Here is a 26,606-nt window from a genome sequence, read left to right on the forward strand (position 1 = left end):
GATGACCCGTGGACTATGGAGCAGGAAGACGGAGTAGGAAGCTGCCCAGGGGAACCAGACATTGATCTGGTTGTGGAACCGGGAACAGAGTCTCACCATGTTTCGGAGGGATCCCTGCTGACTCAGTGGCAGATACTCTCGCTACTGTTAGGACCCTGGGCTGGTACCCGGTGAAGTAAGGAGGGCCCAGGCACCCCTACCCTAGCTGCCAATCCACCCCTGGGTGGCAACCTCTCTCCGGCTGGCCGCTAGGCCATACTGCCTTACTGACTCTGGCCACTAGGCCCCACTGCCCTATGCAGAAGGATGGCCCCATAGACTCTGGCTGCCAGGGCCCGCTGCCCTGCGCAGAGGAGGTTGGTCCCATTGACTCTAGCCATTAGTTCACACCACCCTGCAAGGAGGAGGGTGGTCCCATTGACTCAATCTGCTAGGTCAGACTGCCCTGAACCTAAGGACAGGTCCCCTGACCCTAACCATTAGACTATACTGCCCTGGGAGGAGTACTCCATTGAACTTGGCTGCAGAACCATAATGCCTCCCCTCTGAGGGTGACAGGGTATACCTGCCCCGCAAGAGTCCCTCATAGGGAAAGGGATCAGGGAAGGCCAAATTAATTCTGCACGTAACTTCATTGATTTCCGAGAGTGATGATTCTGCTTACCGTCTCTACAAGAACTGGAATTGTTTACCCTTCACTCACACTTTCTGCTAATAATTCTTTGGCACTTCCGTTGTGCTTTCAATCTAGCTCTGAAAGTGCTTTACAGTGATAGGTCAAAATCATTACTGCCCAGTTTATAGTCAGGGACACTGAGGCATAGATCAGCGACAGGATTTGCTCAGGGTGGCACAGTGAGTCAGTGGCAAAACCAAGTCTAGAACTTGTATTATGTGACTGTCACTCCTGGGCTTCAGCCACTAAACTACTCTGCTTCCTATCTGGCACCTAAACTGTATTGGTCAGCCAGAGCCTAGACTCAGGTTCTCTGAGGCCCAGTCGGAGCCTGGACCTGAGCTCTCCTCACCACAAAAGAAAAGCCTGTTTCCGCTCTTGAGATTCAGAGATGACAACAGCCACTGAAGGGTTTTTGAAAAGACTTTACTATAATTTCCAGTCACCCTCCTCTCCCACCTTTCAGTTCAGGATAAATAGAAACCTCACTGAGGTGAATGAAGAGGGTTTCTTAGCTTGCCTCTGAATCAGTGGATGAGGTTACGGTTTAAACTGTGGGCATCAAGCTTTACCAAGCCAAAGGCTGCATCTGTAATTTACTAGAGCCCAAAGGCCACACCTTGGCCCTGATGTTGTAATCAGATCTGCTAAGACAAACATATATTGTTTGCTTGTGCCCAGTTTAACAAGTTATCCAGATCACTCTGTATCAGTGACCTGTCCTCAGACTTCTCCCCTTACCACTCCTCCAATTTTTGTGTCATCTGCAAACTTTGCCAGTGGTGATTTCATGTTTTCTTCCAGGTCACTGAAAGAAATGTTAAATAGTGTAGGGTGAAGAACCAATTCTGATGAGACCCCTACTGGAAACACACCCATTCGATGATGATACCCCCTTTATAATTACATTTTGAGACCCGTCAGTTAGCCAGTTTTTAATCCATTTAATGTGTGCCGCATTAATTTTGTAGCTTCCTAGATTTTTAATTAAAATGTCATGCAGTACCAAGTCAAAGACTTTACAGAAGTCTAAGTATATTACGTCCACACTATTACTTTTATCGACCAAACTTGTAATCTCATCAAAAAAAGATTTCAAGTTAGTTTGGTAGGGTCTATTTTCCACAAACCTCTCTTTCTTGGCATTAATTATATTATCCTTCTTTAATTCTTTATTAATTGAGACCCGTATCAGCCACTTCATTATTTTGCCTGGGATCGATATCAGATTGACAGGACTATAATTACCCAAGTCATTGGCACAACATTAGTTTTCTTCTAGTCTTCTGGAACTTCCCCATTGTTCTAAGACTAACATTAATGGTGCAGCAAGCTCCTCAGCCAACTCTTCTAAAATTCTTGGATGCAACTTACCCAGCCATGGTGATTTAAAAATGTTTAACTTTAGTAATTGCTGTTTAACATCCTTGTAATAGGGTGGCTTGCCCTTGGGCTGGGGCTAAGCCAGCCCTGATTAGAGAATAAGTCACACCAAGAGGAATCTGCTGATTCAAATAAAAAAGGCTGAAGGAAGCTGCAGGGTTCTGTGTGGTTGAGAGAAGTAACTACAACGGTCAGAGGTAGGAGGTCTAGCAGTAAGCTAGGGAACCCTGGGAAACAGGAGATTGTGTAGAGCTGGAACTGATGAAAGACTTTGTATTTGGGGAATTTTGAGTCCTGTTTCTGATTAATTCTGTTGCCAGCCTGGTGCAGAGTGAATTCAAGGATTTTGGTCTGAGAAGGTGGCTGGAAACTGAGTTCTTTGGGGGCTGTGGTGGAGGGGAAATAGAGGCAGGTGGCGGCCATGGTATTACAATCCTCCTGAGATATTAGTGAAGTGGAAAGAATGGTATCATATGCTGACTACATCATCTGGGTTTTTTCCCCAAATACAGAACAGAAATATTTATTGAACACTTCTGTCATGTCTTTATTATTATTGATAATTCTACCATTTCCATCCAGTAATGGACTAATACCATTGTTAGGATTCTTTTTGTTAACGCATGTACTTAAAAATATCTCCTTATTGTCCATAACTCTACTGGCCATAGATTTCTTGTTGTGTCCCTTTGCTTCCCTTTTCAGTTTTCTACAGTTCCTAGCTTCTGATTTATATTCATTGCTATCAACTTCCCCTTTCTTCCAGTTGTTGTTGTTTATTATTTTTAATAGCTGCCTTCACTTTCCTTCTAAACCAGGTTGTTGGTTTTTTTAAACAAATATGATCTTCTCATTGAATGTGGTATTGTTCAAGAACACTTGACTAAATGCCCAAAAAGCCACAATTCCCAATCACCATTCCCATTCTTCCTCCCAGGTGATTTGGCTCATAATTGTTTTCAGCTTTGTGAAATTGGCCCTTTTAAAACATGAAGTGTCTGTATCACTGGACTTGACTTTATTCTGTTTGTATATGATCGCTTGTATTGAAGTTACCATTAATGTCATGCTACTGAAACCTGATTAACAGAGAGGGGAAGTGATTTTTATTTACACTACTTAAAACATTTTGGGTTTTGGTTGCTTTTGGGTAGTAACTTATCTCAAATACACTATAAATCATTAGGATAAAAATTATCCTTGCTAAATATTCGACACCCAGTGCATCCATTAAGGAGTAAGAAAGCTCACATTCGGCATCTAAGACTTCCAGTGAGTCCTCTACCAAAACCAGGGAAGGACCGATTTGACATTCCTGATATTTCAAAGGTAGAAGTCGAGATTTTTTTTTTAAAGGAAACCTTTCAGACTTCCTTTATCCATTATAAAGAAACAAACAGTTGCAAAAGGCCTCCTCCTCACCCCCGTTTTATTGTTTGTTTGGGTTTTTTTTTGTTTTTGTTTTTTTGCAGGTCACCATTTAGATGAGCGATTTTTGCTTGGTTCTTGGCAGATAAACAGCTTTTCAGTTCACAAAACCCATCGTCGCCACCCTAACTATGACTGATTGCCATCACCACCCTCATGCCCACCTGAAAACATTGATCCTGTAGATCCAAGTGCATAGCTAGTGCTATGAGTCTAGGGAATGATTTTAGTTATATCAAAAGGACGAGTAAGGGGAGACTCCTGGAAACTGTGCCCAGTCCTCTTTGGACAGCAAATGGCTGGGGCTGAAATGGAGACCAAGCACATTGCTGGAACAGTCTTTTTAAAATGGATCTAGGATCATCTCTATCCTTTAGGACTGAGAACTTGGGGTGGGACCCCACTCAGGTGAGCCCTCATAGGGAGAGAAAAGGGAATTTATGTGGCTGCTTGAGCAAGTGTCAAATACAGAAGATGACACATGGGCACTGAAGTAATTTAGTCTGGGTTTGTTTACAAGAAGTAGAAGTCAGACTAACAAGGCCTTAGGAGCAGGGGGCAGTGTAAACAGTTAATAATGGAATAAGACAGGAATTTGGTAGGGAAATATGTTGTGAGGTACAATTGCTAACTCAGCATGAGACACGTGGGCCCAGATGGGAATCTCCAGTTCCTTCCGCCCGGAAATTCCCTATGTTGTTGTTAATTAGCATGGAAATATTTTCCTAGCTGCAGAAAGGATTGTTGAATTGCCAGTGGGATATTAGGGGTGGTTCGTCTATCAAGTAACTCTTAATTAGGTTACTTCCCACTGCTGTTGATATGCTGGGGGATGATTGTGGGCCAAAACAAAAGGAGGGGGAAAGAGAGGAGCTGGGGAAGGAGAAGGTGGAAAGCATAGGACAAAGAGACTGGACACAGGGGAGGAGAAGACAGGGCAGGCTGAAATGAGAGGGCTGAATAAGAAAAGGCTGCTTGTGCCCCAGGACAGGGGAAAAGCAGAATGAGAAACAAAATGCAAGCTAGGTCAAAAAGGAAAACACCCAGGAAACCTAAATAGCACCAGAATTGATTGAATGCAATTACTCAAGGGAATCACTAATTCCTTGGGATCTGACTGTTTCCTACCTTGCACCTTGTCCAGTCAGTTACACCTGTGCAAAGTGAGCACAAAACGCTCAGAATATCATAATAGTGGTGTTTTACACTCACTCTACACACGTGTAAGGCAGGCTACCTTTCTTTGCTGACTGGTTCTAATATCTTCACCTGCATTGAAATGGGAGCTAAATCTGCTTTGATTAGTAATACTAACTGAAATTTTCACCATAGTTCTCTCTATATCCTTGGTGGAAGTGCAGTCAAATGTCTCTATGATCTCTATGCTTCCTATCACAACATTACACTGAGAATGGGGGATAGGGGACATGGGCAGCTGGTGAACCCCGCCCGCCTTTGGGGAGGCTAACCCCCAGTACTGTTTGTTCCACCCAAGGCCCTAAGTCCCCACTTGCGGCCCGAGCCCTGGCCCATCCACCCACCCCAGCTGTCCTGAGCTGCCAGCTGGCCCATCCGAGCACCAGGCCGCCGGCCGACCCAAGCTGCCCCAGGCCATTGGCCCGAGCACCGAGCCAGCCCAAGCCTCCCCTGGCCACCCCAGCTCCTGGCCACTGGCTGGAGCAGAGCCTCCACTAGCTTCAGGGGAGAGGGGGAGTGAGGACGGGGCCTCGACAACTTCTTTTCTCTCCCTTTCTAGCAATGGAAGAACACAGTCACTAAATGTAGTCGCAAAAAGAAAAGGAGTACTTGTGGCACCTTAGAGACTAACCAATTTATTTGAGCATGAGCTTTCGTGAGCTACAGCTCACTTCATCAGATGTAGCTCACGAAAGCTCATGCTCAAATAAATTGGTTAGTCTCTAAGGTGCCACAAGTACTCCTTTTCTTTTTGCGAATACAGACTAACACGGCTGTTCCTCTGAAACCTGACTAAATGTAGTGTTACACAAGCGTACTAGCCCTATTTAGACTAACAACAGTGACTCCTGACCTAAACATGGGGATGGGGGTAGGGAAAGAAACACAAAGAGGACCAGGAATGAGGAAGAGATGAAAAATGTGTCTGGCAACATGAGTTAGAATAAGTCAGTAATCTAGTCACAGAGGAGAAAGAAAATTGAGCAAGTGGGTTACCTAAAAATATCAGTGCAGGCTCCCTCACAGACTGAGGGAAATGTTGCAATTCACAGAAGGTATGTTCAGGGGTTTTTAATACGAAGAAATAGCATCAGTGATACCTTATAAAGTACCAACACAATAAAATGTTATCCTGAGGTGTGGCTCAACAGAACACAACTGCCATCAGTGTCCTACGCAAGGAAAGTTGTCTGTTGAGAAGATGGATTCTGGGCACATAAGGGACCCACCCATTCCTTAGACGATAGGATGGGGCAGCTGGCTAGGGAGCAGCAGGCCCTGATACAACTCCTCAGAGAGGGGTTTGCGAGGAACCGGAGAACATGGCGTGAGGGGCTGAGCGCCAGGAGGCAGAGCGTCAGGCCTGCTATGCCTGCGGACGAACGGCGCATTTGAAATGGGACTGTCCCTATGGGGATAGGGGCAGGGCACCGCAGCCCCAACCGGGACAAGGAGAGGTCCCGTGGGCAGGCCGCCGAGTGTGGAAACACAGGTGGCTGCCAACCTGTTGGGCCTGTGGGCAGACGGGCCACATGCGGTGGGCCTGCCCAGGCCACAGGGACCAAGAAAAGCCCAAGACAGCCTGGAGGCAGGGAACCTGCTGGGGCTGCTGGGAACGGGGCCACATAAGGAGGCACTGCCCCCTCAGGAGAACTGAGGAGAGGCTGGGAGAGGTGCCTGTGTGCCTGGAAGGGTCAAGACTGGAAGAGGCGGTGATCAGGATGGAGGGAACCCAGACCATCACAGGGGGCTGTCGCCGAGGATGAAACCCAGAGGGACCGGGCCCAGCAGGAGGCCCGGACCCAGGTCTGAGTAGAACAGGTGGCTGTGGAAACCAGACCCTAAGGGAAGAGGGCCTGGAGGACCAGGACCTACGGGCGCTGTTAGAGACCGCTGAGCTGGCCCTCAGGAAGGCCGAAGCCCAAGTCTGGGAGATGGCCTGGGGCTGGGAGGCCACGGAGAAGAAGTGGGCAGGCCTGGAAGAGCAACTCTGTAGGGGTAACCTCGGGGAGCCCAGGCCAAGACTCCCCCTGAACCCCAGGGTTGGGGGTTTTGAGGGGGGGGTGTAGCAGGGTGAGCACATGCTCCAAGCCTGAAGGAAGTAAAACCACGGCTGATTGGGGGAAGTGGCGGCAGCTGGGGGGCCACACCGCAATCAGGGCCCAGCTGGCTCCATACAGGCTTTGAGCCAAAACCTCTGGGAGAGACTCTCTCTAGCTTGGAGAGAGAGGGACCTGGCTGCAAGGGCTGAGAAAGTACCTAGGTGGGGAGCAGGGTTGGGGAAGGCCAAGGGAGCTGGGGAGCTCGGGCCTAGGAAGGCCCCAGGCTGCAGGCCTGGGAAGGCCTATTAGGTACGGGGGTTGCAGGGGCAGCCATGGGTAAGCAGAGGCAGCAGGTCCAAACCCAACCTTGCCTGTCATGCGTGGCTCATACTGTAGTCTGCCCCAAGGTGCAGGGGCTAGCTGGTGACTGGAAGGAGTCTATGACTGAGGTGAGGTAAGGATAGTGCGTGTGGGGTTCCCCTGGGAGGGGGAGACCCAGAACTGTGGGGGTATTGCCAGGGGGCAGCACCCAAGACAAGGGTGAGCAAGACCCGGGGCAGCGAGACACTGGCCTGAAGGAGGTACTCCGGCGGCTGGATGCTAATTCCCTGACGACAACCAGCAGGAGGCGCTGCCGGGTGAGTCTGCGTCCCGTGACAGTCTGCTAAGTGAGCAACAGTCTTATAAAAGAAGCAAAGTTTACCAAAATGCTGCAAAAGCACCTTCATTTGTGGTTCCGTCAGATAATCTGTAACCATAGCATATGTAACCTGAGATGCAAAAGATTGTTGTTATGCATAGTACAGACATAACAGGAGCTGGTGTTATCAGAAGAAGCAGATAGGCAGACTGAATGAGTGGAGAAGATGAGTACAATAAAAGTTAAATGTAAGAAATATTGAATAAAATAAATGCGGAGATTCCAGGGCAAGCTTTTTTTGGGACAGGCCTTTAAAAATCTTTAATGGAGTTATAAAAAGGGGATTATACCTCCCTTCCCAAAGTCCTGTTTGTCAGAAATGCCTTGATGGATTAACCTCAAACTTTATTTATTTTTTTTTAAAAGCATCTAACTAGAGATTGGAAATACAAAACTTCAGGTAGAAAGGATTCTTTCTGGAGGAAAACTGAAAACTAGGCCTAGAATTGCAAGTCTGTACTTGATTGTATCCTTCTTCTTCTGCCTGTTATGACTCCTGCCTTTTTAGGACTAGTTTACAAACAGTTTTTGTTCCACTTTAACTCTATTGGTTTAAAAACCAATGTAGTTTGATTGGTTCAGCCCCCAGTATGGATGCAGTTATACCTCCTATAAAGGTGCTTATACCAATATAGCTTCTTTACAGGACTAAGCTGTAGCCCTATATGCATGTTTATGCATACTAGGATGTTAAACTGCTTGAACTATATCAAAATATAATCACAGCCCTAGTTGAAATAATTACATTGGGACAAAAACTGTGTAGTGCAGGCCTTAAATTGTGAGCTCTTTGCAGCAGGGACTATATCTTTGTAGGTGGAGGTACACTGCCTAGCACAAAGGGTCCCTGATCCTGACTGAGGCCTCTGGGGATACATCTATACTGCAATAAAAGACCTACAGTATGATAGCGACTGACCAAGGTCAGCTGACTCTGGCTCACTGGGCTCCGGCTGCAGGGCTATAAAATTGCACTTTAGATGTGCAGACTTGGGGTAGAGCTCGGGCACTGGAACCTTCCCTTCCCTTGCAGGGTCTTGTCTACACTGCTATTTTTAGTCCCGCAACCTGAGCTCTGTGAGGCCAAGTCAGCTGACCTGGGCTCTGAGCTTTTTATTACAGGGTAGATAAATTCTCTGGGTGTTACCATACAGTAGCTATTACATAATAATGGAAAGGGAATTACAGATGTAGCTATAGAGTCATCCTAGTACATCTATAATTAGTAGTACTAATAATGTTAATCTAAAAAGGACTTGTAAACATTAACAAATTACTAGGAGAGAAACATTAACTACATAGTCACGTGTGTTGTGTCAAGACTTTAATGACATTATTTTTTTGTCGGGGAAGTTCCTTACTATTTACTTGCTCATAATACTGAAAAATGGCTGAATGGATTTTGCTTGTAAATTTTATTATATTGAACACTGTGAGGTTGTCCATCACTGTTTAAAATGGGAGCACATAACTTTACCCAATATAATGAAATGCATTATGGTACCCCACAGCTTCACAATGTTTGAGGACAACGATTGGGGCTGGTGAGAGGGAAAACAAGCCAGAGCTCACCATTGCTGGAAACAGATGCATTTTCTAAACATGGCCAAATTTGGGCTCAGTTGTATTTCTAGCAGGAGAAAATTCCAGAGACCAGGGCTTGCTCCCGAGAAGGATTTGCTTGAGCTTCACTCTAAGGCAAGAGGTAGGAAGTATTTCTCAAGGACATCTCTGGTGTGGCAAGGGAGAGGAGGGGTCTTGGATAACTTAGGCTTATGTCATTTAGAACTTTGTGGATGAGAACCAATGTCTTGCATTTTACTTAGAAATGGACTGGCAGCCAGTGAGAGACTGTAAGGAAGGTTTTTGTTTTTTTTTAAATAAACTGTTTCTTTTAAGAAAAAGACATGGAAAAGTTCCCATGTGTCTTAAGTGTTGTAATAACCTGTTTTGATCCATAAATTAAATTTTGTCAGACTTGACTGGGCAGCATCCCTCTAAATTGTACATGACAAACAGAGGCCTACCCATGATAAAAACCCAGACATAATGCAACAGTGTTAGTGTATGCTACCCTTAGAGTGTACAAATATCTTCTTCTGGGCTCTCCTCCAAAGGAGACCTTCACCTGTTCTTAGATTCTTGTCTTTCCCTGTCAGTGATGTGTGAAGCAGAAATATAGGCCTTTAATGAAGAAACAGGAATAGCATTATTCTTTATTAAACAGCTGTATGAAGAGAGCATTCTTTATGCCACTGAATCACAAACAAATTATATATATGCCTAGACTCTATTTTTATTTTAAAATTTTCTCCAGTTGTTTATGATCCTGTTCTTAACTGTTAATCTGTCCCTCTTCATTTGCCCTCGCTGTGCTTCAGTTTCATCATCTGTAATACGGGGATAATAAAAAGGGACCTACTTCACAGGGATGAGGGAAACTGGATCATTAGTTTTGTGTGAAGACCTTTTGAGATCCTCATACAGGAGGTGGTAGAGAAGGGTTGCTATGTCTTTTAATTCTATTGATGCCTTTTAAAAGTTGTGTACAAGTTCCTGGGCGAGTTGCCTGGTGTTCAGTGTGCCAGGGGAGAGGCTATTCTAATGATCTGGGATCTGCAACCAATAGTTTTACTTCCTCAGTTATGGGCAGTCCTAGCTGGAACATGTGCAATTGTGTGCACTGTGAGAATGACAGTGACACCCTGCTGGAGGGTGGGACTGGCAAAGAGCTGAACCTTACCTTCAAACAGCAACAAGGCTGTGGGCAGAAGCAATGGAAGGGACTGGTTATTCCAGGCTGGGATAGACTCTGCAGCAGGAGGAGTCCTGGATAAAGTGATAACAAGGGACAGAGCAACACCACTAAAATGAAAGAATCTGCACCTGAAATAAGAATCCTGCAGAAACAAGAATCCTAGGAGAGCTGTTTGCGTGGGACTTTGGGTAAATTCACTTTAGATTGCAGAACTTGGCTAGCAGTTTCTTTGCACTGTTAATGCTAGTAGATCTATAGCCTTTTGAAAGGGGAAAGATTCAGCTGTTTATAGGCTTCACTTTTACCACATTAGTGTTTCATTTGTGTGGGACTATGGGCTAGTTCAGGTTCAGCTGTAGCTACCATCACCTAGTAGGCAGGGATTGCTACAGAGTCCTAGTGTCTTCCCTTCAATGCCCTCAAACACTGGCATCTTTGGAATTAGGGTTCAGTTCAGCCCATCTGAGAGAGGCAGTCCCAGTATCTCCTCAGCTGCACACCAAACATGTTTTCTTGACAGCCTCCAGTGCTGCTGTGTCTGTGGTTTTGTGATACCTATGGCACTTTCTTTACCTGTTCTTGGCTGTAAGTACCTTTTGGACCAAGGTAGGGGTGATAAAAGGTGAATAGAACCCAGACAATGGCATGGGCAGCACATGCACCTGCCTGATGGTCTGTGTGTGCATTAGGCAGCATGTGCTGCTCCCATTAGCTTGTTCAGAATAGCTCTCTTCTGGGTATCCAGGTGGATGCCTGACATGATAGAAATGGGAAGTGCTCGTTGTCTGCCAGAGACAGAGCAACAGCAGTGTGGACTCCCCCTGGGAATTTCCTACAAGCTGCCTCATAGCAAATGCACTATGATCTAATTTAAACAAGGGTTTTGTTTAATGTGGATGACATGCTCTAACACATGAAAGGTTTCCTGTCTTTGGGAGCTGGACTGCAAGAACAAGGATTGCTAGAGGTCTAGAGTGGAGTGCATAGGTAGAGCTGTTTGAGGGAATCCAAGGCTAACTGAGGTAAACTGGCAAAGCTGGAGTGTGTTTGTGTGTTTTGGCAGGTGGACCTCAAGCATCAGGACTGGAAAAGCAGAGGGTGCTGTGGGGAAGGATTGAGAGACACTAACAGAATTTGTGTAGAGAGATAGAAATTGCTTAACCCACAACTGAAATGCAACCTCCTCTGGGGTGGCACGTAGCAGCTGTTTAACAGTGCACAGCAGCCCTACACAAACATCTGGAAAAGGAAATACTGTATAGAGCTGAAAATGCAAGGGTGAACTTTGGGAAGGTAGAATTTAATTTCCTGAGATAACCTCAGTGTCTTGGCCTGATTCTAACACCCCAGTTGTTTGTAAAATGGGATCTTAAATACCAAAATAAAAATTACATGGTTTGACTTGTCTCATCCATAAACTAGCAGCTCCAGCAGCGCAGTTCCTGACTCCATGCTGATACTAGGGTTCACTACTGCCTTATTGAATCATTAACACCACTCCTTGTTCCGGATATTCTTTGGAGGTCTCCCAGTATGGACTGGCCTTGACCCTGCTTGGTATGGGAGATCTGACAAAATGTTGGTTTGAGGCAGTCTGAGCATGAATGCTGTTTTTGCCATCTCACTAGCCTTCAAGAACAGAAGAATGCTCACAGTATGACATATATAGGATTCTCCTTTTCTTTTATGAAACGCCCCGAGAGTGACGCTTTCTTAATTTTGATTAGGAGAGCGCAGCTTTAGCTCCGGATCAGAGATTCAGGAGAGGGCTCTGCCTTGGAGTAAGGGGAGAATGTTGAGAAGTTAGTGACTTTCCTAAGAGATTGGGCAAGGCAGGAAATTCTTGGCACTGCTTTAGAGATGAGCTTTGTGCCCTATGGCCCCCCACAAGAGACTTGCTTTAGATTCTTTCCTTTCCTTTTTTGGAAACCCAGGCAATTCATGCTGGTGACTTATCTCCTTCCATGGATTCATCTGATTATCGTTGATCAGGGAGCTTATTCTTTATGTGTATAAGGGCTGCGGAATTGGGCTTTTCCCAAGCAGACCTCAGAAAGCAGGCAAGTAATTTTGAGTCTCATTTATCTGTTGATTTTCAAGCTTTGTGGAGCTGGGGGACTCCTCCTGGAACTGTTTATTCCTTCATTAGCTAGAAATGGTGTTTGTAGCCAAGGAATGCCCTGCTTTAGGGCTCCCATAGAAGCTGGACTTTGCTTTTGGATGACTGTGACTTGTTAGAGTGTTTGTAGAGTGTGTGGGGAGGATCATTTTATTTCAGTATAAAAGCCCAATCTGAATTTGGAAGTTTATTTTAATCTCTGTGGTGGGCTGAACCAGAACTCCAGATCAAAGGGCCTTCATATATTCTGGAAGTTTGGATCTGGAGCCAAATGTAATGGCTGGGCCCATCGGTGACTGTTGTTTGTTGTTAGAGATGCTCTAAGGGAGTCTGTTCTCAAACAAACCAACCTAGGCAAGGGTACCACCATGTCCCTGGCTATTCAGCTCCTCCCTATTTCCTTTGGCACTAAAACTGGATTAAATCTCTGTCTTCCTCCCCCTTTTTCTGCTATCAACGTTAGTATGGATATTATTACAATAGGTGTTTGCTATAAAACTAGCCGTGCTCTCTCTCCCTCTCCCTGCCCCCAAGGTTATTGAGAACATGAAACAGTATTGCTAGTCTCAAGCTGACCTTATACAAATCTCAGACATACCAGCAGGCTATTAAGTGCCTAGTTAATGCTCTGTCTGCACAGGTGTGTACTTGTTGGTGCTATAAAGTAACAAATAAGTGCTGTAGGTGCTTCACAAGTACATATGTGTTTTCTATATATGATGATAACATCTGAGGCAGATGCCTTCCCCAAGGAGCAAATCTAGGAAGTGGACATTTAAACAATCATATAAACTCACTAACTTTTGTAGGCAGAGTCAATGCTTCAGAATTAAGTGTTTAGGAGGGATATTTAAATATATTGCAGTGTGTGATTGTCCTGCTGCTAATAAGCTTTAGATAGAGCCTCATACATTTTATTTCTGTACAAATTCAGACACATTGAAGTCTTTGAATACACTCCACTTAAGTACTAATATCTAACATGAGTACACTATACTGTGCGTACCGAACAGTGGATCACTAGTGTAATATTGGTGAACTCAACAGTACATAAATTGATAGTAGTATGATCAGGCACAAATACTCTTAAAGTCAATGGCAAAACTGCGATTGGACAGCCACAGTTAAAAATATTTGAGAATTAATAAAATATATTGAAACTAAAGAAGGAATAAAAGTCAAAACTGCATTGAGTCAGTGGTGTTATTTTCTCCAGTGGTACAAAGGACATTGCAAGGTGCAAGAATATCTCATGATTCTAGAGCTTGTTGGGAGAGTGCTGGACATGGAGTTTTATTCAGAGAACACCAAGAAAAGCCCTGTTGAGAATATAGATTACACAGAAAAATGCAAATTAATGTAATGTTAAGGTTACAGCATTAAAATTCTCCAAAGGTCAGGAAACACAATAGCTAGGCTTCCACTGGCATCAGCAACTCCACTGTCTTGTGCATCCTGTGTATGAGGAGTATATTTGAACAATCCAGTTAAACACAAAAACAGATCTGGAAAATACTCCATATTGGCAATGCACTCAAAATTATGTTGCTGTTGGAACCTCTACTTCTGCATTTCTGTCACGCTTAGTGGTGTTAACCAGGCAGCCTTGACATGGGTTTTTTTATTTTATTTTCTTTATATTTCTTCATAATAATGCTAGTATTTAAATGGTCCCAATTTGAAGGCTCTGAAGTTCACACCCCACTGAGGCTTATAGGATGATATCCCACCTATGCTGCAGTTTTTGGCTGGTGAGAGTTCTCTTGTAGATTGTTAAAATGACAACTGAATCTTCCCAATGGGAAAGTTTTTTTAAAAAAACTATTTTTGCTGCATTCTACAATTTTTTTTTAAAAAGATTGTGGATAGAATATCCTAAAACTATGGAATGATTTTTATTGATTTTTTTTTGTTGTAGTTGTACATCCTTATGTTTTCCCTGACATTAAAACAGGTGCGGTTACATTGGGCTCTGCTAAAATCATGGCAGATATGCTTAGCATGCATAGAAGTGATTTTTTGGGTGCTTGCTTTTTTCTACACACTCAGTTCAAAGGAAGATCCCAGCTGTCTGTCTCAGCCATCTTTCAAGCTTCATATATATTTGCTGTAGCCCTGTCTAAAGTATGATTACTTTTCTTTTTTAACATTGGAGGAAAAGTGTAGTATGTTTCATTCTTCCATAATAATTTACAAATGGCTGAAAGGGTTTTGCCCAATTAACCCTTGCTCCCTCCCAGCCACCCACCCACACACTTGCACTTTTCCTGCCCTCTGCCCCAAACCCCTCACCCTTGAGCAGAAGTCAATCACTGAAAATTTCATATACATAAATAATAGTTTTATGAGCCTGTGAAGCAGGAGTTTATAGTGGAAGCTGCTTTCAACTTTAACTACAGTAGGTACTAATGACAGGCACCTTTTAATAACAAATGCAACAGCAAATAACCAGTGAGAGAGACTGCTCAGATACAGTCCCTGTTTTCCAGATGGCAATACTCTAGACTAGGTGTTTGAAGAAAAATATATTAAACTTTATCCACTCTACAAGTAGCTTGTTTTTAAATATATTTTGAGGTGATTTTTTTTTTTTGCAGTCTTCTGGTCTCCTTTCTACAGTGTGTTGCAGTGGGTGTAAAGTCTATGTAGGATTTCCTCTACTATAGGGTTTCTACCCCTGTCTGTCCATGTCTCTGTGAGACTGCCTGACACAAATCATTTACTGCTGGAATGAAGAGGAGCTTCCACATAGAAGTTGACTGGGTCAGGGCCATGAGAGTTCTGTGACAAGAACCAGCTTCAGGCTCAGGAGTGTCTTTCCTGGGCCTCTGACTTCTTTCTCCCAAAGTATAACAACTAAATTCATGTGCTCTAGTAAAAGAGGAGATGAAGATTCAAAGAATTCTGGGCTCTGTTCAAGGCTGTGCCACTGTGTTGCTGAGACAGTGTGGGCAAATCTCTTGGTATCTCTGTGCCTCGGACTCCCTCTCCTCAATACAATATAGGGATGATAATACTGGCCTACCTTGCATGGGCCTTAATTAAGTAATGTTTGTAAAGGGTTTGGAGATAGGTGATATGGAAAGGCAAGGAACGAATTGGTTGCATTTTTATTTATTTGGTTCAGAATGTATACAACTAGAGTTGTATTAAGGTCAAACGTTTCAAAAATGGCCACTGGATTTGGGTACCGCACCTTGGCCTGATTTTCAGAAGTACTCAGCACTAAAAATTCCAGCTGAAGTCTGTAATAGGGTGGCCTGCCCCCTTTAAGGATAGACTTGAGACCAGTCAGCCTAGTTCAGTTAGTCCTGCCCTGTTATACCTGTGCAGGGTTGGACTTTAGAGGAAGACAGTCTGGAAGAGGGGGATTGGTGGGGGAAGCAGACCAGACACACTATCCTGCGGTAGGCAAGGAGCCTCGGTGGAGACAGGAGCCAATGAGAGACTGTAGCCTGTCTGAAACCCTGAGAGGGGAAAGTGTGTGCTAACCCGGGGGCGGTGAGAGTGAAAGCCAGAAACTTGGTCAGTGTTAGTACAGTTTGCAGCTGGGATTAGCCTGCAAAGAAGGAGGCTGGCAGCTGAGCCCAGCTGGGCTGAAGATTCAGTTGTTTTGCTATTTTCTGTTGGACTTCAACTGAAGGACTCCGAGGGCCTGGAAGGGGTTGGACTCTGTTAGATGGATTGGCTGGAGGCCAGGTCACTCCTATGGCCAGAGAAGACTCTGGGGAAACTGAGGAAAGGCTGCTACAATACCACTTCCACCCATGATGGGGTGGGTTGGAGTGGCATCTCTGAGACAGTCAGTGGGAGCCACGTACTCAACATCTCTCAAAATCTGACCCCAAGTCTCTCCCTTTAGGCACCCAAAATTAGAGCACATTCATGAAAATATGGTTGTGTTTTTGATGAAATTCAAGATTTGTTGTCCGTTCAGTTAGATATTGACTTGGTGTTCATCTCAGCAAAAATCAAAGGGCCAAATTCAGCTGAAAGGCATGGGTGCATCTCCATTGAAGTCAATGGCACTATACTAGGGCTGAATCTGGCACGCTGTTTATCATAATGCTAAGTATAGCACTTTTCATCTGTAGATACCAGAGTGCTTTACAATGGAGGTTAAGCATCATTATCGCTGCCTTATGGATGGGAAAACTGAAGCACAGAGCTCAACTAGCTCAAAATCACACAAGGCGCAGCTAGGAACAGAACCCATGTGTCCTGCACCCAGCCCACTGCTTCGTCCACTAGACCATGCTGCAAGAATTAGAATATTAGGGAAATGACATGACATATGTTTTTCATGAAATAAGAATTATAAGTCCTGCCCTCTTTACTCAGGGAAAAGGCCCATTGACTCCAAAGAATGCATTGCCTGTGTCGGCACTGAAAGATTTGGCCTTAAAGTAGGGAAACTGCTTTCAGTTATTTACATGAATAATCACCTGGTGTAACCTGAAACCTGGGCCATGCTGGTGTGTCTCCTAGGCTTATTTTGGGAAATCTCCCACCACTGCACTAGCACTGGTGCAACTTTATGGAAATAGTTGCAATAGTGTAGGTGGGACACTAATTTTTGAACATCATCTTACCTAACCCTGCTCAGAGGAAATCTAGATGACATGGTGGTAAAAGTTTTTGATGAGTGCTGGTACCTGGTTTTCACCACCAGAGCTGAACTGGTCCTTGTTACCACACTGTGTGAGACCCCCCCAAAATGTCTAATGTTGAGAAGATCATTATTCCCTTAGCTTTTCCTTCTGCCCTCTGTATCCCTCAATACACAGCTGCAGTTGCCACCCACCGGGCCATACCTTTGAGTCCAATTGGTATGGAGAGCTACATATCCCCCATGGAGGTCACTACTGATGTTAAACATCTGGGAGTCAGAGAAGGCTTGGAGAATAGTGCTAACAGCCACTTCCTACAGAAGCTTGAGACTTCAACTGATCTGCTGCTGAGACTGATTTGGGAGCAAGTAGAAGAAATCAGAAGTGTGAGAGGGGAAAAGCCCTGTAAAGTCCCATCTAGACCATCCCCACACTTACCAATGCGGGCCAGGCAGGATTGCTTGCTAACGTCCATCCTTAAGGGCTTTATCCAGTCATGCATACGTGTCCCAAAGAACGGGGCTCACCCCGTTCCGTGAAAGACAATTCCATAGCTACACACATAATCACTGGGAGGTTTTTCCAAATATTCAAGGACTTGATCAAACCCCAAACTCCTATACAAATTCCCCAAAGTTTAGTAACTTTTTACTCTGAGCTAACATTAGCCAACAGGGAATTCCTTGGTCTGGGGCTTCCTTTAAAAGTGGGAATTTTGTCAATATCCTGATGTTAGTTGTCAGGGAGTGTCCTGATCAAATGGTTCATGGAGAACAGTAACTTCATTCTCAAGCCCTGAACTCTTTGCAGAGTCCTTCAGGAAGCTGTCTAACCTTGCAGTTACTAACCCAGGTGTCAGCCCCAGTTTATTCTGCAGCAGGAATGCAAAGTTTCATGGAAAGAGTTTGGAATAAAACACAGTTCAGAACTGTACTCAGCTCACATTTTTTCTTGTCTTTTCTTTTTTAACTTCAAGGTGTAAAGGAGTCAAATCCAAGCCAGCATCTGTACTTTTCCTTTTCCTTCTTTTGGTACAGTGAATTTTGTTCACTTGCTTACATACCCAAAGTTGCTGTAATGCTGCTGTGGGGAAATGGTGACTGTGGGGGACTCCTCTCTGGGTGCAGTGCAGAGGTGAAAGTCCAGCTTTTGCTGCTTTCCTTAAGACCTATGGTGTGGTGGTGGTTTGTTGTGTGTTTTTTTTTTTTTTTTTTGTCAGCTGCCTGTTATATCAATCACAGAGCTGGGATCTATTTATAGGTTGGGACTCGGAGTACTGTGTCCTAGTCACAAAGAGGCAGAGACGCAGAGGGGACTGTCGGCTGGTGCAGGCAGAACCAAAAGATATTTAATCCGCAATTAGAAACACCTGAGGGCAAGGGAAATTCTGTTCCAGCCCAGAGCTTCTCTCTCAACCTGCAGCATGTAAGTACTTAACTTCTACCTTTTATTGTGTTTTGGATCCAAATGTCTCCCTGTACTAATCCTTTTATCTGGGCTTAAAATTATGGCAGCATCTCAATGTGATTTAAATTTTTTTTTCCTGTTTTCACACTGTCAAAGGAAGGTCAGAGTGATCCACAAGCAGGCAAGATGATTTCAGAACTTCATGTAAATCAGTCAGTTTCACTATTTGAATGTTGGGTTTTTTTCTTAAAACAAATGAAAGTTTGAGCAGAATGGGATTTGTTTTGGGAATGGAAATAGTCAGCTTTGCTGGTGTTCTGAAAAGGCCACTGTATAATGTAACTCTGCTTTAAGGGCTTACCAAGGACAGGTGATATTTCCCCACCGCTTGTATAAAAACCACATACTTGGAAACTTCAGCAACCAATTACTAAAAGAAAAAAACAACCATTCTCCCAACCACCCCCCAAATCCCCTAGTTTTGGCTCACACCTTCTCTAGCACACACACGAAAATGAAATTTTGTTTCACCAAAGGCGTTTGGCATTGAGCAGCTGACGTTTGCCTAATTTTAAAGGTCCCCAAACAATTTAATTTCGCAATAGAGGGGTGCAAGACTTTGAGAAGTCAGCACAGTGACAATCAAAGGAGGACTCCATTGTGTGAGGTATTTGCTTTAAGGTATCTAAAATGCAAAATAAAACTCATACAATTGGTGTGTATTTTGGTGTGGTTTTTGTTAAAGGAAAAAGTAGGAGAAGCTCTAATTACAAAGGTTTAAAAATGAATCTGAAACTAGTTTTTATTCATTATGTAAACATTTTTTTGGGTCAAAAAACGGAAATAATTGAAATCGTTTGTCTTGTTTCTTACTTTGGGCTCAAAGACTTGGGATTTTTGACGGTTTACTTTTAATATTTTTTTTAAAGGATAGAACAATCTTTATTACAAATGTATGTGGCTTCTTTGAAATTTCTTGCGTTTATAATGTGTCACGGGGGAAAAAAATCAAGATTACAATTTTTATTTTTGCTTTTCCAGTGTGGTACATTTTTGGTTATATACATTGTTCCCAAAGTACACTCTGGCAACTTTTTTTAGGACAGATATTTTAACATTTTGAAAGCAACAAAAAGAACACAAAATGGTTTGGTTTGAAATAATTTGGACTGAACAAACTTCTAATGAAAATATGAACAGAACAACGGGAGAGCTGCCTTTTGATTCAAGTATCAAGTACTAAGAAATAAAGTAGATTGGTGTGGTGGGATTGAGTGTGGAAGGTGACAAACAAGCCAGATCTCGCCCTATAAATATACATCATATAGAACTGTGGCTTTTTATTCAATGCAAATTTTACCATTCCCAAAGTCTTTGACTTGCGAGTGTATTTTTGTTTTCTTTTGGAACTTACTCCAAATTGTTACTTGCAAAGATTTAAACCGTCCATGTAATGACTGAAGCTAACGAACTGGAATTGTAGAGGCACAGCTTGCAGGACAACACTGATAAACATGTTGATTTTCCATAGGTTAGTAACGTTTAAAATAATTGCAACTCAAAGCTTCCTCCAAAAAAGCAAATCAAATAGAATTCTCAACTTGACAATGCTCAGTATAGAAAGCTTAGTTCTGACTGGTAAGATTTTTTCACTTTCTGTTGCTCTTTAATGTATTTTTTTTAATGTTTGTTTGACACAGTATTACATTTATTGTTTCTCTGTTTATTTCCCTTTATAGTTGAATTATTCAAATGAGAGCAGGTTATTCTAAAATGTATTGAAGAAATCAAAATTGTTGTTTTAGTTAAATAAAGAAGGTACTGTACAACTAGTTTTAGATCCTCTTAAAATTTTAAAATTAAAAAAGCAACCTCTTTCTCCACCATGCACGCAGCAAAAATCCAACATGCCTACATTCAGACATGACTGCAAATATCCATGATTAAACACTTCTGCAGAGATCCCAACATTCCTGAGCAAGTATTCCCAATAAACCCTCTATCTCTTTAGTCTTAAGGATTTTTGGAATATTTCTTGGCTGTGTCCATGAAACTGCTGGACTTTACTCCCTTTTTCGCTACAGTGGATCTTTTCTTGTACAATCTGCAGATTCTTTGTTTTGTTCTTGCATTTGGAAAAATTATCAAGTGCCTGCTGCTGTATAGCTTGTAGATCAATAGATTATGGGACATCTTTCTCTTTTATCTCTATGCATGGTTAGATAAATGATTGGAAAAAACTTTGATGCATTGTGTGGAAGAATGCAGCCTGTTATCATTTAGTTTCTGCTTCGCTAACAATTAATGTTATGTGGACTAAGCACCCATTAACCTCATCTCCTCCAAACTGATTCCTTAAATGTAATTTGTCATGGGCCTGTTTGTGATTTTTGAGGAATGAAAAATCTTGCTCATTACACCCTTTTCTGTTCATTTGACTGCAAAGTAATTGACACATACATTCTCTTTTTTGTTGTTGTGAAAAAATACTTCCTGGGAATTTTGAATAAACCTGTGCTAAACCGACTGTACAGGTGTCTGAAATGCAGCATACCAGGTGTATACCTGTAAATCTCTGCAAATTGGGAATAAACACCTGGGGGGAAACACTGTCCTTACTAAAACAATTCTACGCTGTTAGGGTCCTTCCTAATAACCCCCTGCCCAAAAGTCAGCAGCCAGTTAATAATTATTATGGAGCTATCTTTCTCTCCTTTTCTCTCTTCACCTGTACATCTGTCCAGCTATTTCTGATCCCTCTATTTTTACATTTCATTATGCTCATGTTTGCTCTCTCACTCGCTCTTTTTCTTTCCTGAAAACACATTTCTATCTGGCACAGAAAATAAACTCAGATTGCGGGTAGTTATGTTAATCTAATTCAATCCTCTGTGGGTTAGGAGTGAAATTCTAATAGTGGAGCTGTTGAGGGCTTTTTTGTTAATGGCTTGGGGATTACATTGAGTTAAAGGCTCATTTCCTAATCAAACAGAGAGGGAGAGAGTGACTCCGAATATTTATGAGTCTCCCAGCGCGAGTTAAACATTGAACTCCAAAGCAGGATTTCAGTGCCACAGAAAGAGTTAAAACCCCTTAGGGCTGCTATGGAAAAAAAAAAATGAAATCAGTTAAGCCATCAGCATTTTCAACTGCTGTACAACTTCAGTTCTGTAAGAAAAAATAATCATCTCACAAAGCTAAAATGGAAACTGTAGCAAGCTATTTAAAACAAAGTCAAGTGATGCTTCAGAACAGCTCTCTTGTAGGTAGGCAAGATATATGGAATGCATGCAGAGGCCTAATAGAAACTCCAAATAAATTCTCCACTAACGTATAGTTGGGTGGAGGGGCACATGTTTATGAGAAGAGGAAACTTTTATCCATTTCTAGAAGACTCGATTTAATGTTTTAATGGATTAGTTTTGGTCCCGTTTGTCTCATCGAGAATCCTTTTTGTTTTTTAAAAATGTGGATTGGTAAGCTCCAAAATTGTGCTGCCTCTGTAGACAGATTTGTTAGTGGGCCATATTTGACTCTTCAGGTTAGCAGGAGTCTTGGGTCAAATAGTATAGTTAAGAAATCAGAATCGCGGCCACAGGGACAAATCAATGTTTTGTTGATGGGTTCAGTACAAATGCTTAGATAGAGCCTTGTCCCTCTGAAGACAATAGGTGTTCTGATTGACTTCCGTGGGGTAGGACCCAACCCTATTTTGCTAAGTGTTGGTGTGTTGGAAAATAGGACAGAAGGGCACTGGCCTAGGTTGGGTGTGAAAACCAAACCTGCAAAGACTGAAGTGTAAGAAATGAGCTGGTGCTGTGAAAGTCTCTCTGCTCCCTTCGGCAGGGGTCTTTTAGTGTAGCAGGTGTGCTTCTTGGCTCTGACTACCAAATCACTTCTTCTCCGTGTGCCTCAGTTTCCCTAGCTGTAAAATAGGAATAATGATGCTGATCCATAATCTGAGATAGGTAGATGGAAAAACTTTATCTAAACGTTCATCCTATGACAAGCAGATAGATATTGAGCTGCGTTCAGCCCTGGTATAACTCTGTTGACCTCAGTGGCATTGTGCATGAGGTCTGAATTTGTCCTATTGTTTTTTGTTAAGATGAACCTCCAGCTTTATTAATCCAAGAGGTAAATATTTACTAAGGTGAAACCCGTGTCAGTATTTACCGTAAGTAACAATAAATCTTGAAGTTCATCCAAACGCTGCATTGATACATGTATTGTTTTATATATAATATATGTTCTGAATATATATATAACAATCATTCTCTTTGCCTTCTCCTGTGCCCTCCATAGTAGTGGCACCCAGGGAAGATCTACAGCAAAGTATTCCCTTCACAGCTTTGAGGCTGATTTCTGTGGCCAAACTGCATCCGGTAAAGTCTTAAATTTTCTTCTGTTCTCCCCATCACAGAACCCTTGCTTCTTGGCTGGTGCAGGAAGAGCTTCCCCTCCTGTTTCAATCTATTTTAATCCCTGCCTGGCAGTTTCTGTAAATGCAGGGGTTTACCATGGTGTCCTTTAACCAAAAATTTCTCTTCCTTTCTCCCTCCACTGCTGTGCAGCACTCTGTGGATGGCTTTCTGTCCTCCACCCCAGAGGTGGCTGCATTTCAGTGAAGCTGTGTATGTGTACATTTTGTGAAGAATTTAGAAATATGTATTGCCTTTCATCCTGAAGTGCTTCACAAAATACATACACAGCTCAACTGAAACCTTTACAGAACACACAGTGGCAGGGTACGTATGCCATATGTTACAGACTATTTTAAGAAAAATTATTGGGACTGGTTTTTATCTCTCCGCCTGTAAAGCCAAGTACTGTATTGCCATGAATCCAACTGTACAGGATTAAGAGGAAGCCATAACAATTGGAAAATGTCACAGTTGAACAGTCTGAAATCTCAAGATCTAGACGAAAGCACTGAGTGTCCCACTGGGAATTTCCCCTTTCAGTGGGATACCACTCCTGTTTGGTTAAACATCATCCTCTGGATGCAGAACAGAAGATGCCTAACCAGGGTCTAAGTCTCACATGTATCAGAGGGAAGTTTAATTGGCTCTTTATTTTCATTCATTAGAGGAGCCACTGCCATTTCCCTTCCCTTTACCATTTGCCCAGCAGTTGAGAGTTACAGCCTAGGTGTTTCACTGAGGAGTCATGTGATGCTCACAAAGCCAGGAGAGTGATGTTCATGGTGAGAAGAATTTCACCAGCATTAGGGCCTGGACAGATTACCTAGCTCAGCAAGCCAGCCTCCCCTTTTTGTTTGATCGCAATCCTCATTTCCTGCTTTGTCAACAAAAACCCTCAGTCCTCTCCTTCTCCAGATATGAATCCACTTGACTCTTGAACTCCTTTTACTCTAGTTGCATTTCTGTGTAGCTTTATATTGCACTTTTGCTCCCCTTCTTGGAGATTAGATTCGTACCCAAGTTTCCTTCCAGTTTCTCCCTTGTTGGAGTGTGCTCCTATAGTCCAATGCCCTTAACCAGGACCTACTGAGTTCTAATCACACCTCTAATACTGGTTTCAGAGTAACAGCCGTGTTAGTCTGTATTCGCAAAAAGAAAAGGAGTACTTGTGGCACCTTAAAGACTAACCAATTTATTTGAGCATGAGCTTTTGTGAGCTACAGCTCATACTGTCTCCCTGTACTGCCTGTGTCGAGTCCTTTCACTTCTGAGTTTGTTTGCCCATCTATAACATGGGATTAATACTCTTCCGCCTCCCAGGAAGGCTGTAAGGATGAACAAGGGCTTTGGAGGTGTAAAGCCCCATAGAAATGCTCAGCATTGTTGTTATACTCTGAGTTCTCCAGTGTGTTTTGCCTATTGTAACCGTTATCCCGTTTTGTGCCATACAGGACACATCCTTTTTCCTCTCTGCCTGACCTTTTTTCCCTTCCCACCTCCTCCCTTTCTACCTGGCAGTAAACCTCAATTTTGGATCTTTCTTTTTGAAGTGGCCCTGGTGCTGTGGCTCCCTGTAATGCTCACCTACCCCAGCTGTTGCTCCTGATGTCTCCTTTTATGAAATGTCAGCAGGAACTTTGGGAGTGTATTCATCCCTCCTGATGTCAAAGCAGCAGTCAGGCATAGGAAGGCTCTGAAACGGGTTTCTCTGAAGAGGTTAAATGATAGCAAATAAGGGCTCAGGTATCTCCTAAGGAATAAGGACTGTCTGAGAGAATTGATTACTTTGGCTTATTGATCCTTCAGGAAGTAGTTGGCACTGAAGTGACAGTGCTGTTCTTATCACTTTAGGGGATTCTGTACCAAAACCATCCTTCTCTTTGCTGAGGTCAGTGAGGAGAAAGTGCTACTCTTCTACTGGCTCTCCCTAGATATATGCCATCCTGGGCAGCCACACGCTTTGTTTCTTGTCTCTCTTTTTGTGAAGAAGCTCACAGGTGAAATGCGAGTGCTTATAAAGTGAAGGGCAGAGAGCAGGGCATAGCAAATGGATGGGCTGTGAAAGCATCTCTCCCACAGATTTGCTGAAGCATCTCAGTCCTAGCTTGCACACGGCACTGCTGGTGTGCCCCCGTTTTGACTTGCAGCCACCCCAGATACTCCTCCACCCAAATGACTTTCATTTGCAACCTAACACAAGAGCTGGATTCTTGTCTTCAGAGTTGAAAGGCCAGCACACTGATCATTGCGCCCCTTTCTCCTCTGTTCCCTCTCCTGTGCATGTACATGCACTGTCAACTTGTACCCCCTTTATTTCCGAATGTTCTCCTAGGGTTATAAAGAAACTCACTCAGGTCTCACACAACTGCCTATAGCTAGATTGGAAGGTTGTATGTGCTATTTGCAAAGACCCTGACTCTTGCAGAATCCTCTCCAAAACCAGAGGGTGCTTTAATCTAAAGTAAAGTGTTTTTGTACGCTGTCATACAGTTTCTCACTATACACTTTAAAAAAATCAATGTAATTGCCCTATATATTATGTCTCTGTATTTCGCTGTACAGTGTTGCCAGTTCTTCGATGTTATTGCAATATTGGATGTTTTACTTAAAACCTCAGCTCCTGGAGACTAGTGATTATGGGAACATCTCTGTTTTCGTTTTTTAAAAAAAGTTGCTAGCATCATTGTTGCAGAGAAAAGCTTGAAAACATGTTGCCCTCTGATTTTTGGGCCTTTAAGGTTCAAAACAAAACAACCTAACATCTATTTTAAAAAAATCTCTTGCCAATCTTGTGACTTTTTGGGGGGGAGGCAGCGGCTCATGATATTTGAATGTTTGGAGCTGGCAGTACTGCGTTTCCTAGAGCACACAGTACTGCACCATGGTTATAACATGTTAAGAAATGAATGAAAAACACTGCTCAATTCCATGTTGTGTTCTGCCCCTGCTCATTCCTTTGTATTTGTAAAGATTCCCACCTTGTGGCTGAGGCCATTGGTACAAGCCACAACGATTGATGTCGTCCTGTTTTTATTTATTCATTTAGATCAGGATCAGGGTCCTATTGCCCTGGGGACTGCACAAAGCCATAATAAAAGATGGAGTTGAGGGTCTTACATTCTGATTTTAAGAGGAGACACAACCAGAGGGTACAATAAACAAAGTGAAGGAACAAGAGAAGGTGGATGAGGGGAACAGTGAAAGGAAGACATGGTTATGTAGAATCACCTAGTTATTTTATTTCTAGTTCCTTTAGCGCCTCTGCTCTTTCTGCTAAACAAAGTGCTTTCCATGTTCTCTGTGTCCTTGTCCTGAGCTCTTACATGTGCCAACCCTGTTTTCCTATGCTACAGTGCTGCCTTTCCCCTTATTAACATCTCTGGGAGAGTAGTACATTGGTCATCACTTCGTATGCTAATAGCTGAATTACATGCATGTGTGATGTGCTGTTACACAGAGTTGCAACACATTAATCCTAGGGCAAAGCCTTATCTTTGTACTGGATTTTTTTTTTAAATACTGGTATAGTTCAAGCAGTGTACCTGCATCAGTGAACTCTTAGTATAGATGTGCTGCAGCAGTATAAACAGTACAGGGCCCCAGAGTGGGAATGGGGTGATGGTTATGCACAGACTGAGTTTAAGCTGAGTATACTTGTTCTTTCTCTGTCTTCCCCTTCTCCCCCACAACAGTGTGGGCTGAATCTAGATTGGCTGTTGCGAAGGTGTCTGGAGGGCACATGTATCCTGGGGCCCCATGTTAAATATTAACCATTTATAGGAATGGCTCAGAAGCATGAAGATGGTATGTTATAGCATTTTCTGTTATCTGTACCCATGTACAGATTACATGGCAGCCATGG

The 26,606-nt window shown here is 43.1% G+C and overlaps 1 protein-coding gene across 2 annotated transcripts in view; it reads left to right on the plus strand.

Moving 5' to 3' along the window:
- The first annotated feature begins 18,009 nt into the window (after positions 1-18,009).
- The window catches only part of ESRRB (estrogen related receptor beta), a 170,573-nt gene continuing 161,976 nt past the window's right edge, over positions 18,010-26,606 (plus strand). For both annotated transcript variants that reach the window (XM_075129794.1, XM_048855573.2), the window contains exon 1: positions 18,010-18,338. Coding sequence is in view for 1 of the 2 variants with exons in the window: in XM_048855573.2 (XP_048711530.1) it covers positions 18,337-18,338 (2 nt within the window). In the remaining variant the exon portion in view is untranslated. The remainder of the gene's footprint in view (positions 18,339-26,606) is intronic.

Source organism: Caretta caretta, chromosome 6 (assembly GCF_965140235.1).
Source record: "Caretta caretta isolate rCarCar2 chromosome 6, rCarCar1.hap1, whole genome shotgun sequence".
In the NCBI taxonomy this organism is placed as follows: domain Eukaryota; kingdom Metazoa; phylum Chordata; order Testudines; family Cheloniidae; genus Caretta; species Caretta caretta.